General features: G+C 48.4%; 1 protein-coding gene across 1 annotated transcript in view; it reads left to right on the top strand.

The window, feature by feature from the left end:
• LOC142004015 (putative PIP5K1A and PSMD4-like protein) overlaps positions 1-12,415 on the top strand; it is a 74,360-nt gene extending 61,945 nt beyond the window's left edge. Inside the window, exons 20-27 of the mRNA XM_074981435.1 lie at positions 325-439; positions 2,679-2,765; positions 6,285-6,353; positions 9,295-9,510; positions 9,600-9,708; positions 10,835-10,966; positions 11,529-11,596; positions 12,050-12,415. Of these exons, the coding sequence (XP_074837536.1) occupies positions 325-439; positions 2,679-2,765; positions 6,285-6,353; positions 9,295-9,510; positions 9,600-9,708; positions 10,835-10,966; positions 11,529-11,596; positions 12,050-12,217 (964 nt within the window). The 3' untranslated portion in view covers positions 12,218-12,415. The remainder of the gene's footprint in view (positions 1-324; positions 440-2,678; positions 2,766-6,284; positions 6,354-9,294; positions 9,511-9,599; positions 9,709-10,834; positions 10,967-11,528; positions 11,597-12,049) is intronic.
• Positions 12,416-14,144: the final 1,729 nt, after the last annotated feature.

Here is a 14,144-nt window from a genome sequence, read left to right as displayed (position 1 = left end):
AACAGGCACTGTGCCCGCACACCTTCATTTTGCAAGGTTAAGTATTTTGTCAGCCGCTCAAGTGCAGAGTGCGTAGGCGTATTCATGCAATGCTTACCTTTGCAGTAAAGGTCAAACGTTTTTGATCTCCCATGAGGGGGTCGCCAACCTGAAAAGGCTAAGCACACTGTGCTAGCGTATTGAGCACAAATCTGGCTTCAGCTGTTTTCCACATGTGGCTGTGAGGATCGCGTGCCTCAGTTTCCCCACCTGTAAAGGTAGTACGATGGATTAATGGGGTGAAACGACTGCCGTGCAACAAGGTGCCCATTTTTATTGTTCTAGTAACTGTGAAGTGCTGACTACACTTACCCCAGACACGGGCCGGATCCTTTCCAAATTACACACGGTGCAACCCAAAGGGAAAATTACCTTTTGTACGGGAATCCGAGTGGCTCACGTAAGTGACTTTGTTCATTACTTTTCTTAGCTAAGTTGTCCTAGTGTCGTCCTCGTGTATTGCTGTAACCACGCTTGTCCTAAAGCACTCTGCTTAGTTCTACTGTGTAGGGGGGTGGGGTGGGGTGGGGGGCAGTTGCTTTGGGGTCTGGCAATTCAAAGGGCGCTGGAGTCCCAGCTGCTCCTAGTACTATTGCAGCAGCAGCAATGGTTAGAGCCCTGGGCTCTCTCAATGGCAGCTGGCACGCTAGGCACTCCTAGTGGCTCCAGAGTTTAGTGGGGAAGGGGGCGCTGTGCTCTGGGCAGTGTGAAGGGCTGGCTGCTCCCAGCATTGCCCCTTCTGCCTGACGCCCTGCCACTGGGAGTGCAGAGCTCTCCCCATCTCCTGACCCTTTGTCCCTTTCTCCCCACACACCTTCCCCAGGGTCTCACACAGGCTGTCAGCTCCTCTGGGCCTAGTAGATAGAGCACTGGACTGATTCTCAGGGGATCTAGCTTCTGTTTCTGCCATTGGCCTGCTGGGTGATCTGGAGTGAGTCAGGTCATCTCTGTGCCTCAGTTTCTCCCTCATAAAATACAGGTTGTAATATTGGCCTCTTTTGTAAATTGTTTTGAGGTGTATGGATGAAAAGTCCTAGATAAGAGCTTGTTCGTGTTATCATAAAGTGTCATCATAGTGTTCGTTTAAACCCCAGCTGTTAAACAAGGTATAGCTGTGCTGCACAGCCCTTTAGGGAGCTACATTTATTCATTTGAAAGTGCTTGTAGCCTGTAAGTACCCAAGTTGAAATTGAGCCAGGTTACCAGATTTAACGTAATCCTGCTAGAACTCCTGTCTGCTACCATGGTGAATAAAACTATTGAGAACCTGAATGTGGAACAATGAATGAGGCCATTTGGTGAAGGGGAAGAAAGAGAAATATAAACTTAGAGAGAATCTCCAAATCTGGGGAGATGGCTTTTGATCTGCTACCAGATTGTTGGGATACAGTTGCAATACATCTCATATGTGCAGCCGGCTTACGGGGGGCCCAAACTGCAGCACTTCACACTGACAAAGGAGAAGTGCCCTTGTTACCCTTAAATATCTAAAATAGGTGTCAAGGTTTAATCACTCCCTTCTGTCCTGTTCTTTCACTTTGTCCTGATTGACGTATGTCTCATTTCGTTCTCTGCCATGTACATCTGGAAAGCTACTACTCGTATATATTTAAAGGGGGAATGATGGCCTTGTAGTTAAAGCACAGGACATGGAGTCAGACCGACCTCTTCTGTTGCTGGCTGTGCCACAGATGTACTTAGGATATGTGTCTATGCAGCAAAGTAAAATCCATGGTTGGCCTATGCCAGCTATCTCCTGAGGCCAACGCTGCAGGTCTGTTTCACTGCTGCGTAGACTTCTGCTCTCAGGGCCAGCTCTGGGCCTCTCCCACATCACAGTGACCTAGAGCCAGCACTCCAGCTGAGTGTGAAACACTCCCGCAGCCTGAGTCACCCGGCATTGGCTCGCCACAGGCTCGTAGTTGTTGTGTAGACCTCACATAAGTCACTTTGTGGCTCTTTTGCCTCAGTTTCCTTGGGTATAGTATAGGGATCATAATACCTGCCTCATAGATACAACTAATCTAATGTTTGTGGTGCTGGGATTCTTTGACAGAGAAGTGCATTATTAGTGCCAGTTCCTTCTAAAGCTTGTTGTAGAAACCACAACACCTAAAAGCAGCTTATTGCTCTGTCCTGAATCACTAGCCAGACAGAATGCTCAAAGTCCTTAGGAGGGTTGCAGGTGGAGGAGACCTGTTCTTACTTCTAGCCCTTTCTCTAGAGCAGTAAAAATCAAATTCCAGTGTGTTCTCTAGTGCTTGGCTCCGTGTGGGTTTAAATCTCAACCTGTACGGCTTGTACCACCTTGACATGACCCCTCAGTCTAATGAATCTTGATTCCTAAAAGTGCCTCCTGGTGTTTAGCTCAGAATCAGCCCATTATTCTGAGGTATGTGTGCGTATTATCCCATTTTTTCAGCCTGTTCACATTCTCTCCATCTTGGGCATTTATACTTCCTTGAGACATCAGCTTCCGTATAAGGATTAAAAAGACTGAGAGGCTTGAGCCTGCAAAAGAGGTGACTATGAGGAGATGCGAGAGAGGTCTGTAAGATCATGCACATGTCGAGAAAATGAATTGGTCTGAAGCAGTATGGCTGTTCTTATGTTCACCTTGATAACCTCTCATTTTCCAGTTGGCTTTGAAACATCGTCAAGGCAAGAATCACAAGATGCGCATCATCGCCTTTGTTGGGAGCCCTGTGGAAGATAATGAGAAAGATGTGAGTAAAGTGTGAGAAGTGAGATGAAATATCCCCTGTGTGTTTAATCTATGATGGTGAACTCTCAGGCGTGAGCTACTCTGCAGGTTGAACCTCTCTAATCTGGAACTTTCTTGGCTGGCAACATCCATAATCTGGCGTGATTTTAGTTAGCTGGGTGACCACCTATCATAGGTGTGGCCAAGTTTCCCGTGGTCCCATAAAGTTTGTTTCCAGACCCCAGTCCTGGCTCTCAGTGTCCTGTGCTGTTACTGAGCTGTAATTTACCTCTAACTGTCTTCTAAGAGCCCAGTGAGCAGTGGAAGTGTTGGTAATGCTGCTAGAAAATATGATCTCCCATGGGCCAGCAACTTCTCTCACATGGCACCGGTTGGGTCCTGAGAGTGCTGGATTAGAGAGGTTCAACCTGTACAGACCTGTGTCGGTGTAACTATGTCACTTGGGGCGTGAAAAATCCACATCCCTGAGTGAGGTAGTTGTACCAACCTAGGCCCCTGTGTAGACTGTGCTGTGTTGGTGAGAGAGCATCTTCTGCTGGCACAGTTGTTGCCTCTCAGAGAGGTGGATCAGCTGTGGGAAAGCTGATGCAGACACATCCTCAGTCTTCAAACCAGTGGCTTTATCTAGGTGCTTCTACTGCTCTCGCCACCAGGGGATCATTCCCCTAATAATTGCTGCTTTCTTGAAACTGGAACTGTTCTGTGGAATTCTGAACTGAGCATGGTGGTCAAGCTTTATATGGAGAAAACCTGGTTCTAAGGACTCTAACTGAGCATTGATTACAGTAGCATCACGGAATCCGTATGAAGAACTGTAAGGCTCAAAGCTAAGGTCCCCGTGGGACAATTGTGTAGCTGACAAACCCTACGGCTGGTATGTGAGCTATTGAAAGGGGGTGGGTGGGGGTGAAAATGGAAACGGAGGAATGATACAATTAAACTAACTGGGCTCTCTCAGAGAACACATAGTGCCTTAGTGTAACAGATCCTCGTCCTGGGCAGTGCAAGTTTCTGTCAAAACAGAGCCTCATTTATCCTGGTTTGTAGGCAGGCTTGGGAGGATTAGATTTCTGTTGGTGAATGTTGGTTCTTCAAGTGCTTGTTCACCTCGATTCCATTCAGGGGTGTGCACCGCACGCACAGTTGTTGGAAAGTTTAAACCTAGGAGCTCCTGTTGGGTTGGGCATAGAGCCCCCAGTGTGGTGCCTTCATGGTGCTCAAAATACAACCCTGCATACCCCAGCTACTTAGAGGAACCATTTGAAACTTCAGCCCTCTGTGTTCTCACCAACCTCCCCCAGACAAGACCTTTCCAGGCGGTGAGGTAGAAACAGCAGTCATAAGCCCTTGTCCTCACAGGGCCAGGCACACACATCTTTGACCTCCAAGCAGTCCTTATGGACGTGCACCCGGGGATGATGCACCAGCCTTTATACGGGAGCCTCAACCCTGTTTCTGGGATTTTATCTGGCTTCCATCGTGCATATCCAAGTAATATTGGACCAATAGGTGCTGCATACAGTGAAAGTGGGACACTCCTCCTAGTTCTGCTCCTCTCCTTCCTCCCACCTTCAGCGGCCCTTCTCTCAAGGAACTCCTTGTCTTTATCTTGCCATAGGGCCAGCAAAGTAGGTTCCTCAGGAGCCAAGGGGAGGGGAGTCTGTTCCTCTTATTTCCTAATCCCCAGAGCCAAGTTGTGGTTGACCATGAGCTTGTTGAGTCCTTGCAAGTCTAGAATGGGTCTCAAACTGTCGGCTGACCCCAAGAATATTCACCAAGTGTCCATCAGGGGTCAGATGCAGGTATGCCCCTGCTTCTGTGACTAGCTGCTCATGGGGTGTACCAGGGAGCAGGTGCAACTACAGATCTCGTTCAGCAGATCCATTTTTGAGAGACTGGCCTTCTCTTCAACATGAACAAGTCCACCTTCCTGACAGCCCAGAGAATGGAATTCATTGGGGCAGTAGTGAACTCGGTGCAGGCAGTGACGTTCTTGACAGAGCCCAGATTCCAAGCCGTCATGAATATCAGTGTCAGGCAACACCTGATCACTACTGCTGGGGGTGCCTGAGTCTCTTGGGCCTTGTGGCAGCCTGTACTTATGTAGTCCATTGTGGCAGACTGAGGCTCAGACCCCTGCAAGTGTGGCTTACCTTGATGTACTGCTTGGGGCTCAACAGCCTGGACTCAGTAGTAATGGTGCGAGAACGCATGCTCCACTCCCTGCGGAGGTGGCGGCCTCCTGTTGTGGTGTTGGCATTGCTCTGCTTGTCGCTTTTTGGACAGGCAACGCTGTCTCCTAGGATAATATCCCAGTTCCCAGAACACACATGCGGAAGAATTGGACCCCGCCCTCCCAGTGCAGCAGGTTCACCTTAATGAAAGCTGCTGCTGCCCCTAACAATAGCACTATTTGTCCATTCCTTGTCAGAGTGGCGGGCCCTCATGTGGAACAGTAAAGAACCACAGGTCTGGGCAGGAGATTCTATCTCTTTGTCCTAGCCTTGTGGTCACAGGATATCACAGTTCATAGGTGTGGAAGAACACAACTGGGGAAAGAGAATTTTGTCCAGTGATGGAAGCATCAAAGACAGATCTGTTCTCAACCACTTGTCAATGAAAGCTAGGGCCATACAAGCTAGGTACCTGATTCCTTTAAGTGTACAGAATAACTTGGTGGGGAGAGGGGGAATGCTCGCAAGGTGCTTGACAGCCATTAGCACTGGAATTCCTTTTAAAAATATCAGAGAGGTAGCCCTGTTAGTCTGTATCTTCAAAAACAAGAAGTCCTGTAGCACCTTATGGAGTAACAGATATATTGGAGCGTAAGCTTTGGTGAGCAAAGACCCACTTCGCCAGATGCATGAGTGGGAGGGAGAGGTTTCAGAGGAGGATTTAAAGAAGTGGGTCTCAGTCAAAGATAGGGCCAGAGCTGACAAAGTCTATTCAGTCAGGGTGGAAATGGCCCATCGTCGGCATTTAATGTGGAGTTGTGAAGTATTTGAAGTACTTTAGAGAATGTAAATCAATTCCTGCATTGAGTCATGCTTAAATTTCTGGTTGTAGTTTTAAAAAAAAGTCTTCAAGCATCAACCAGTCAGAAATCTAAACTCTAATTGTACTTGTCAGGTTGTGCCTTTTTATAAAAATCATCCTGAATTTTAGATAGGCCCCTTTGAGTTAAATCATAGTATATACCATTGAAAAGATGACGTAGGGTAAGTCAGATTGTCAGTGTGTCTCTGTAAAAGACTGTCAGAAGCTTGCTGGCTGAAAGGGTTGATTTTAAGTTCTGGCCTATTTGGCTTTTCATCCGACTATAATGAGATGCAACCTTTCCTATCAAATGTTTTATGTGCAGAAATACTCTCTTACTCAGAAGCTTGTATACAGTGTGGCACCTGTAAATGAGATGCTTTGATTTCTGGTTTTGTGTCCCAATGAACGGAATCTCACGTCCTTCTGTGTCCTTTGTTATATGGAGAGGAGTAGTGAATGATTAACTCTCTCTTTATTGCAGCTGGTGAAATTGGCAAAGCGCCTTAAAAAGGAGAAAGTAAATGTTGACATTATCAACTTTGGAGAAGAGGTAAGACTTTTAAACTGATCTCCCAAGAGTCTTTGAAATAGTGAACAGACACCTGGGGTTTACAGCTCACTTTCAAACAGACGGCTCCTATCTCACTGGGAACAGGAGTGAGCAAACTAACACAGATTCTCATGTCTTAATTTCTTCAGCAGCAATGTTAAAGTTGATCTAGCCAGGTAGTAGAAATCCTTCCATTAATATTTTACAGATTCCAATAAGATTGTTTTCTCAGATACTCCACTGCTTGGTTTGCACCCCAAACATTTCATGCTTCTGCTAGTGCTAGTCAGGGACAGACTGGTTTGGACATGCCATCAATGAAGGACAAAAAGATGACAAATTGTATTCTTAAAACCATTTGTTTTCATAATTGAAGGCGTTGAAAGACATCTTTTCTTTTAATATTTGTTTCTAACTTTGCTTCTGCAAAGGGTGGTCAGTTGCCTTTTCACAGTGTTCTGGTTGAAAACAGAACATTAGCTCTAATTTTGGGTTTCCTCCATCTTTATAAATCTTTGTGAAACCTACTTTACTGTATAGTAACAGAGAGAAAGCTGTGCTAGTCTATATACTATCAAAACAAAAAAGTCTTTGTTAGTCTTTAAGGTGCTACTTGACTGCTTTTTTGTTTTGCTACTTTACTGTGGTATCTAAAACACCAACTCCATGTACGATGAAACCTCTAAGGAAGTGTGACGTTCCTGTATTCCCTTGCAGCCATACATCAGACTTCAAATGCTGTTCACAAAATGTGCTGTTAATGCTCGGAAGCACACCTCTGTGAGTCAGTGGGTACATTAGTTGATGCTGGCTTCAGTCTTTTTTGGGCAGAGGTCTGCATTGTGGCATAAAGCTAAGGAACAGTGCGGGGTGTTGGGAATAAAAGCGAGGTTGAATTTGGTCTGTGAAGTTACCCGTCTCCATCAACATACATGAATTTCTCGATTACCTCATCCTTGCTGGAAATACACCATGTGCTCTCTCACTCCTTTTGCCTCCAAATGATGTTTCTGACCAGCAACACTGCGGCTCTGCAAGAATCTTATAATCACTTTAAAACACTTCGCTGATTGGTTTTCAGATCCAAGCTGGTAATGACATTCCAAGTGAGTAGGAGCAATGACATGTTTCATGGTGACAAGTATCAGAGAGGTAGCCATGTTAGTCTGTATCTTCGAGAACAACAAGAAGTCCTGTGGCACCTTATAGACTAACAGATATTTTGGAGCATAAGCTTTCGTCGCCAAAAACCACAATCTGTATCTGTCTTTGCCCATGAAAGGTTATGCTCCAAGGTATCTGTTAGTCCATAAGGTGCCACAGGACTTCTTGTTGTTTTTGAAGATATAGAATCATAGAAGAGTAGGACTGGAAGGGACCTCGAGAGGCCATCGAGTCCAGCCCCCTGCCCTCATGGCAAGACCAAGCACTTTCTAGACCATCCCTGAAAGCCATCTATCTAACCTCTTCTTAAATATCTCCAGTGATGGAGATTCTACCACCTCCCTTGGCAATTCATTCCAGTGTTTGATCACCCTGACAGTTAGGAACTTTTTCCTAATGTCCAACCTGAACCTCCCCTGCTGCAATTTAAGTCCATTGCCTCTTGTTCTATCCTCAGAGGCAAGGAAGAACAAGTTCCCTCCCTCTGCCTTATGACACCCTTTTAGGTACCTGAAAACTGCTATCATGTCCCCCCTCAATCTTCCCTTTTCCAAACTAAACAAGCCCAGTTCTTTCAGCCTTTCTTCATAGGTCATGTTCTCTAGACCTTTGATCATTCTCGTTGCTCTCCTCTGGACCCTCTCCAATTTCTCCACATCCTTCCTGAACTGCGGTGCCCAGAACTGGACACAATACTCCAGCTGAGGCCTAACCAGCGCAGAGTAGAGCGGGAGAATGACTTCTCGTGTCTTGTTCACAACACACCTGTTAATGCATCCTAGAATCATGTTTGCTTTTTTTGCAACAGCATCACACTGTTGACTCATATTTAGCTTGTGGTCCACTATAACCCCTAGATCCCTTTCTGCTGTACTCATTCCTAGGCAGTCCTTTCATATGTTTCATGGTTTTTCCTTCTGTTCCTATTCCACTTCCAGCTCCCTGGAGGACATACTTGCTTGGAGGGAGCCACCCTCGCTGGGCCTGTTTTAAGTTCTGATGCTGTTCTCTCCTTATCGTTTGTGTGTGTTTGGCATTAGTGATCGCAGGAGCATACCCCAACTGACCTGCTTCCCCGCAGGCCAGCCTGCACTCAGCAGAGCATGACGGCTTATTCCCTAAGCCAAGACAGCAAAGTCCTGGAAACTCACCACAGCCATTCCCCAGTTAGCTGATGGTCAGGATGCGAAGCAAAGTGGGCTGATGCCCTACCACATTGATCTGCGCTGTCTGGAGAGACCCGCTGAGGTTTTGCTGTAACATTGACCCTGCTGGAGACCAATTGGATTGTTTGTTCTGGTGGTTTGGTTATATCAGATAAACACCTCCGGCCTAACTGCCAGGTAACACCCAGCCCATAAGGTCCTGATCCTCCAGTGAGGCTCTGCAGAAGGAGAACCGCTGGCACTTCCTCTGAGCAAGGCTCTGGCCATGCACAAACTCAGGATGAACTGAGTAAAGTGATGTTCCGAGCCAGCGGGTCTCTCACTGTGCACAAGGACCTCATGGAAGGAATTGCAATTAGTTGCTTGTTGAGGGGCTCCCCCATTGTACAGATGGCTCTGAAACATGACGTGTCCCTGCACCCCGGTGTACACTGATCACTGGTCTCCAAACTTCCGTACTTATAGGTGTGTTCCCTTCCTGAGCACCAGCTATAGGAGGACTGCAGGGTTATTACAGCTCATAGTGCAGCAGCATCTCCTTTGAGCCAAGCCAATAGGAGGAAGCTGCCCTAGTTTCTAACCTACCCCCCGTCTCTCTCCTATTCCCCTAGGAAGCCAACACAGATAAGCTGACTGCCTTTATTAACACCTTAAATGGCAAGGATGGGACAGGTTCTCACCTGGTGACTGTGCCTCCTGGGCCAAGCCTTGCCGATGCCCTCATCAGCTCCCCCATTTTAGCAGGGGAGGGCGGTGCCATGCTTGGCCTGGGCGCCAGCGACTTTGAGTTTGGAGTAGATCCCAGCGCGGACCCGGAACTGGCTCTGGTAAGAGACGATGGAACCACAAATGGCTTTGGAGGAGCTGAGCGGTTTGTGAGCACATTGTTGAGCTCACCCCGCTGTCTGCTCCGCAGGCTCTGCGTGTGTCCATGGAGGAGCAGAGGCAGCGGCAGGAGGAAGAGGCCAGGAGAGCTGCAGCCGCTTCCGCGGCTGAGGCAGGAATTACAGCCACTGGTGGGGATGGTAAGAAATCTGGTGGTGGATCCAATCCCTGTTTGTTTGGGAGGTGAGCAGTGAGCTCAGTGGAGAGAGGATCTGCTGCTGCAGCCAGGTCACAGTGTGCTGAGATCCTGTCCAGCCTCCAGTGCCAAATAGGGATTGGCTTGCATTTAGATGGGACCGACGCCTCGGCACTGCAGGGATGCATGAGGGAAGGGCTCAGCTTCCTTCCAATGGGATGGTTCAGAGCAGCGGTTTCCAACCTTGTGAGTAACACGGCATGCTTCACTGAGACAAGCATTCCGTGGTACAGCCACTTTTTTCCGCCGAATCGATTGCTCGTAAACATCACATTCGCTATAGTTATGGTCTTACTGGAGAGGTTTGCAACATAGCAGTGCATACAACAAGCTAAACCAGGATCAAGTGCATTGAGGTTTCAAATCCGCCGGAGAAAACATCATCTCAGATGGTGAGCACAGATGCATTTTCAAAATCTGCTCAGTGCTGTGCTCGGGATGTTGAGTAAAGGAGTAACCACTGAAAGCCGGCGCCTGCCCTCCCACTTGCCCCCAGCAGTGAATGGGGGTGGGCTCCTCGCCAGCTTGTTCAGGCTGGGAAGCAACATTTCAGCAGCCTCGCAGGGTGAAGGGGGTCATCAGTTTTCCCTCTACAGTGGCTCTGCAGAGAGCCACAGTGAGGGGAAATTGACAATTTCATCGCACGCTTGGACAGTTCTCACAGCCGTGCTACACTGGTTGAAAATCACTGGTTTAGAGCCCTGCAGCGTAGTGCTCCCCTTCAGCTGGGGTGGAAAAGGAGGCCCTGATCACTCAGACTGGCTAGAGATGCCCTTGCTCTTTCCACGGGAATACTGTTAGCCCCAGAATTGCAGCCCAACCCCTACTTGAGCAACTACATTGGGCCTTCCCTGAAACTGCCCCCCGTACTGTCTGCTGTCCTGAACTGCTGCACATCATGGCTGGACTCAGTACAGCTGTCTCAAACCACCCCAGAAGCGGTCGCCCCTCGGGGTAAGGAGGGGGTTGTCTTTGAAGCTGAACAGTGGGAGGTACAGTGATGAAAGGTGCTAGAGAAATTCGTGAGAGAATTGCTCTAGGAACATGTCCTGTGTTTATCCCTGGGCTAGATTCAGATGATGCCTTATTGAAGATGACGATCACCCAGCAGGAATTTGGGAGACCTGGCCTGCCCGACCTGAGCAGCATGACAGAAGAGGAGCAGATTGCTTATGCCATGCAGATGTCTCTGCAAGGACCAGGTGAGTGGCTAGAGTTTAGCAAATGAGCTAATCCCCAAAGGCAAACCAGTGATTTCAGAGACAGCAGCAGGTTCTCAATACCTATGAACGCCTGCCCCCAAAAATGGAGATTCATGGAATTAGTGAGTGTTTATCTGAGTGGGCCTGAATCCCATCAATGTCCTGCCTATCGGGGGGAGAGTGGGAGTCTGCACCTTCATGTCAGGCCTGAACCTCCTTTCTCAACTCTCTCTCTCCTCCTCTGACCTCTTGTGGTCAATGTTGATGGATGCAGCACCAGTAGCAGGGGGCAGCAGCTCAGTGGGATGGGGGGAATGATTTGCCATGTGCTGCTATGGGTGGGTACAGCTGCGTAAGACATCACGCGCTGACACACTCCTGCCCGAAAGGCCTGTAACTGTGGATATGTGATTTGTGAAACTTTTGAGCCACTACGTGCTTTGTGATGAGTTGCCTTCGCTACCTTTACATACGCGTCCCGCTGCCAATCCAGCATAAATACGATGGCAGTTAGAGCAGTGGTGAATACTCAGTAGCCAAGATGTTTCTTACCTCTCTTCAGAGTTCGCCCAAGCTGACTCTGCAGAGGTTGATAGCAGTACAGCCATGGACACATCAGAACCAACCAAGGTAACAGTCTCCTCATAAACAACAAGAAGTCCTGTGGCACCTTATAGACCAACAGATATTTTGGAGTGTAAGCTTTTGTGGGCAAAGACCCGCTTCTCCTCGTGGTCTCCTTTCCTAACCGCTCTGTGGTTGAGTCCAAACTTGCCCTCTTTTAGCTGTGGTTAATGCCAGTTCAGTTAAAGCCTTGTTAGTAGGCTTGGCTGCTGCCAGGGCTCCTTCCTCAGGGTCGCTCAGCTCACGCCCTGGGTCCTCCTTTCCTCACACAGCCACTCCACCTTCCCTATGAGGAGCTGCCAGCTCATTGGGTTCCTGGAATCCACTTAAGCCTTCCCCTAGCATGCTCAGCCCCTGTTAAGAGTGGAGTGTTTCAAGCAAGCAGTGGCAGCCTGTTAGATCCCAGCACGTCTCCCTCAGTAGGGAGCGGGGAGTGACTCTCTCTATCTGGATGCACAGGAGGAAGATGATTATGATGTGATGCAGGATCCAGAGTTCCTACAGAGCGTGCTTGAAAACCTGCCTGGCGTCGACCCCAACAACGAGGCTATCCGCAATGCCATGGGCTCCTTGGCCTCGCAGGCCTCCAAGGAGAGCAAGGACAAAAAGGAAGAGGAGAAGAAATGAGGGCTGTCGGGTATCGGGCGCTCGGCCACAGGCCAGCTATTGGGATAATCTGAAGCCCTGCATGTTCTGGTCCATATAGCCTATTAACTTCGATTTACTTAATCACTGTACATCCGGGTAGCTGCGGCGCCGTCACGGGAGGGTAGGATGTTTTTTTCTTGATGTAACAATTAATAAAAGTGTTAAATTTTTTTCCATCTCCCTTCCAAAGGAAGTATCAAAACGCCACTGGATTTTCCTAGAGGCACATAGGAATTGGCAGGGTGGCCCAGGCCAGCTGCATCTTTCCTAGTCTCCTGACTGCAGGGTAGGACCAGCTGTTCAGAGCAGGGTGTGATGGGGTGACCTGCAGTGATGTGGTGACTTGTCTTGAGGGGAAGCTGCTCCTTAGGCCCATTGAGGTTACAGAGGGGGAAAGGTTTCACTTTTGGGTTGGGGCAAAAGAAATCTGATGCAGTTCAACAAGGAGAAGGGTAGAGTCCTGCACCTGGGACGGAAGAATCCCAAGCATTATTACAGGCTGGGGACTCACTGGCTAACCAGCAGTACAGAGGAAAGAGACCTAGGGATTATAGTGGATGAAAGGCTGGATGCGAGTCAACAGTACGTCCTTGTAGCCAAGAAGGCCAATGGCATATCGGGGTGCATTAGGAGGAGTATTGCAAGCAGATCTAGCAAGGTTGTTGTTCCCCTCTATTTGGCACTGGTGAGACCACATCTGGAATATTGCATCCAGTTTTGGGCCCCCCAGTATAGAAAGGATGTGGATGTGCTGGAGCAGGTTCAACAGAGGGCAACAAAAATGATTAAGGGGCTGGAGCACATGACCTATGAGGAGAGGCTGAGGGATTTGGGCTTATTTAGTTTGCAGAAGAGAAGAGTGAGGGGAGATTTAATAGCAGCCTTCAACTTCCTGAAGGGGAGCTCTAAAAAGGATGGAGAGAAGCTGTTCTCAGTGGTGACACGTGGCAGAACGAGGGGTAATGGTCTGAAGATACAGAAGGAGAGGAGCAGGTTGGATATTAGGAAGGACTACTTCACCAGGAGGGAGGTGCAGCACTGGAATGCGTTGCCTAGTGAGGTGGTGGAATCTCCATCCCTAGAGGCTTTTAAGTCCTGGCTTGACATAATCATGGCTGGGATGACTTAATTGGGGTTGATCCTGCTTGGGGCTGGGCTCAATGACCTCTTGAGGTCCCTTCCAGCTCTGTGATTCTGTGATTCTATGAAACTAGATGAGCTGGGTGCAAGGGAATTCCTTGCTTCTCTTTGGCTTGGTCTAGAGACTCGTCTGCACTGGAGTAGCTGTTGGTTTGGGGAGTGCTTCTCCTTTTACTAAGGTACCCAAACGGCCCCTCGTCTGGACTTGATAATATGGGAGAAGTAGAAGACGCTTTTCCTGGGGTAGGGCGTCCCCTTCCTGTGTGGGAGCAGCTGTGTTTGTATGAAGTGTGTTTGAACAGAGCAGTAACTGTCTTCAGCATTGTGGTGGAGGGTCTTGTGCTGCCTTAACTCCACCAGTACGATGTGTGTGGCAGTGGGGCATCTGCCGCGGAAAGCTGCAGTGTGTGGTCTGTAGCCTTCAAGCGCGCAGCAGACCACAGTATCCTGAACGGCCTTAACCTGAACGGAATTTACCTCTCACATCCTTGACTCGCTTTTCTTAAATGTCTTCCCTTTGTGGTATGTAGGCACCCTTGTGGTAAAGGAACTAACCCCCTGGCAGCCTTCCCAGATCCTGCAGTTGTGTAACTTTACTTACAGGAGTGACCCGTCGGAACAAACAGGACTACTTGTCTGTGGAAAAATTAGGGATGGAGCTTATTCTTTGGTGCCCTTGAATCAAGTGGGCAAAGACTTAACAAGAGTCGGGGGTGGGGGGGAGTTGGTAACTCTCCGACGAGAGAGGGTCCAGATTGTTATTGCT

The sequence above is a fragment of the Carettochelys insculpta genome, chromosome 30, assembly GCF_033958435.1.
Source record: "Carettochelys insculpta isolate YL-2023 chromosome 30, ASM3395843v1, whole genome shotgun sequence".
In the NCBI taxonomy this organism is placed as follows: Eukaryota; Metazoa; Chordata; order Testudines; family Carettochelyidae; genus Carettochelys; species Carettochelys insculpta.
The sequence above is the reverse complement of the archived record's forward strand: the minus strand, read 5'-3'. Positions and strand labels throughout refer to the sequence as shown.